The 2,380-nt window shown below is 36.5% G+C and overlaps 1 protein-coding gene across 1 annotated transcript; it reads right to left on the bottom strand.

Moving 5' to 3' along the window:
* Positions 1 to 256: 256 nt before the first annotated feature.
* On the bottom strand, positions 257 to 1,972 carry LOC129777734 (DET1- and DDB1-associated protein 1). The gene is made up of 4 exons (XM_055784191.1): positions 1,806 to 1,972; positions 1,488 to 1,626; positions 1,026 to 1,087; positions 257 to 964 (listed from the first exon to the last, which is right to left on the bottom strand). The coding sequence occupies exons 1-4, from the start codon at positions 1,806 to 1,808 to the stop codon at positions 869 to 871; spliced, it is 300 nt and encodes a 99-aa protein (XP_055640166.1). The 5' UTR covers positions 1,809 to 1,972; the 3' UTR covers positions 257 to 868.
* Between the last annotated feature and the right edge of the window lie 408 nt (positions 1,973 to 2,380).

Below are 2,380 nucleotides of genomic sequence, written 5' to 3'. Positions count from 1 at the left end.
CAGAATAGCACCAGATCTTTCTCTTGCAGTCAAATTCAGTGATATTGCAGTGGAATGGGCCTGAATTAACTTTACTTTGCCCTTGTCATGTAGATCAAGTTGTTCTTCGAAATACAAGTTGTCAGAATATTCTGATTGTCCTCGTTTTCGGCTCTTTGATAAATTCCTGCAATTTGTTTGAGTATACCGACTACCGATACGAGGCTTACCAATGACATTTCGGAAAATCAACAGTCAAACACACCACTCCATGACATACTTTACATAATATATATTGCTTACTGCTAAATCTGTTTTATCCTTTACTGAGGCGCGATCATAAGAAAAGCAGTATTAGAAACTAGAAAAAACTTATTCTCGCTAGCAGCACACAGCTTACAGTCGAACGTAACCTTTAGAGGCTTTAGACACCAGAATTCAGAAACGGGTGTTTTGGAAGATGGAAAATTATGTAGCATTTTATGTTTACCCACTTTTTAGGTTTGTTTTTTCAATCAGAATCGTTTTCTCTGTGCATCAAGATTGATATCAAGAGTCGTGTATTCAAGGGCAATTAGAAAACTGAGAATACCAAAAGTCTGCTGAGCAGAAACTGGGAACTAAAAAGCAGCAAGAGATGGAGGTATTGTAATTCTTCTTCTTCTAACGCTATCTATCATTCCATCCGCCTTATTTTTTGTTTTGACGTTGAAATTTTCATGCTTGAGTTCGAATTCTGAATGCTCTCGGATCGAGTGAAATTGGCTGATGGGATAATATCTACATGGGATGTGTATGTTTTATCTCTGATTTCGATCTTTAATTTTCCTCTTGTTATCTTTACGGCGAACACTCCTGTAGCTAAAAAGTTACCACCTGCCGAACCTGTTTATGTGTTGTTGTTTTCTCTGTTCTCAAGTCGTGGTCGTTTTCTTAGGGTATCATTGGATGAGTCGGTTCCATGTTCTCGCTTTTTGGGAGCATTCTAAATAGAGATTCTTAGTTTTAGAACAAAAGAACAGCATCCACGAATGGCGAGCATTTACCTTTTTATCCCATTGCTGATGTAGATATCGGAGTAGGATATTCTTTTTCTCAGTAACTATCACTAAAATATGAAAAAAGAACAACGTTAAATCATTCCGTAGGCGAAATAAATTGAAACAAGAGAAAGAATCAATCTTCTCGTTAGATTTTATGCAATTTGATTAAACTAATCTTTTTAAATATATTCTAACCTAACCGGCAATTATTGGGGAATTTTATCCAACAACACACTTGAAGAACTATCGAGGAAATACTTGAATTTCAAATGCAAAAAGAAAGACTATGCATCCCGAAACTACTAAAATAATAAATTAGTGAACAGATATACTTCACAACCCTGCGCAATTAAGAAAATGATACGGATAAACAAAATTCAGATAGGGATGGATTAAACATATAAATTACTGCAAACCAGACAACAAACAACAGCATCATGACATAGACTCCACGCCCCTACTTACCCTGTTCCGAGGGAATGTCGACGGTCGGGATGTAAACCGAGGGCCTCTTGGAGGATGTTTTCACGCCGTTCTCCGTGTTGAACAGCGAAAAATTCTCCTCATTATGGCAGGGCAGATCTTTCAGGAATTCTGTTATCGACTAAAAGATAGAAACATAACAATTACTTTCACATTACCGCATGCTAACAAAACAGGAAGAACGCATCGAACGGTCTCTCGGCAATAAATTTCAAGATGGATTGATTCACAGTTCCAACGAGAAAAGTGTTTCACCCAAGATGTGCTTTGGGTTGTTATGTGTAGCGCTAGTATGCTTACCATATTACACTAGTGCTACGTTAAATAATACACTGGGGCACCGACGGGCCAGCTTCGCAAAAGCTAGTAAAAAACGCTCAAAAATCAAATGAATGCTTTTTTGTTGACAAATTCGATGGTTCAGCGAAAAGCACACACTATAAAATGCTATAAATGGACAATGTTGACAGAAGCGATGACGGCGAGGCTCTGTGACGGTTGTGTTTAAGGCAGACTTGCCAGATTATTTTATATTACTGAAAATTTTATTTTATTTTATTTTGCAAAAGATTTACAATAATGTATTCATATTAACTTTTCGCGATCGTATCACTGCTCCCAACCCCCAAAGAAAATAATCATATTAAATACTTTATTCAACCAAGTAATAGTTTACACTTTTTTGGTACCACTATAAATGAATCCATTTGATTGCTAGAAAGTACTGATGTACTGCAACATGCAAACATTTGAAATTTATTTTTTTCTTCAATAAATTAAAACTATTGCTCTGAAAAATCATATGACAGCTCAATGAAACTGTAATCTGCCAACATGGTTACGAGCAAACAAGTTCGTGGCCCTTCAGAAATGTA

Source organism: Toxorhynchites rutilus, chromosome 3, assembly GCF_029784135.1.
Source record: "Toxorhynchites rutilus septentrionalis strain SRP chromosome 3, ASM2978413v1, whole genome shotgun sequence".
In the NCBI taxonomy this organism is placed as follows: domain Eukaryota; kingdom Metazoa; phylum Arthropoda; class Insecta; order Diptera; family Culicidae; genus Toxorhynchites; species Toxorhynchites rutilus.
This window is presented reverse-complemented; position numbering and strand designations above follow the sequence as displayed.

Bases quoted from the DNA above. Each gene is read 5' to 3' on its own strand.
- LOC129777734 (XM_055784191.1), bottom strand. The intron at 1,088-1,487 runs GTAAGTAGGGGC...TTCATATTTTAG, and splicing joins CGACATTCCCTCGGAACAGG to TGATAGTTACTGAGAAAAAG. The intron at 965-1,025 runs GTAAATGCTCGC...ATCTCTATTTAG, and splicing joins ATCAGCAATGGGATAAAAAG to AATGCTCCCAAAAAGCGAGA.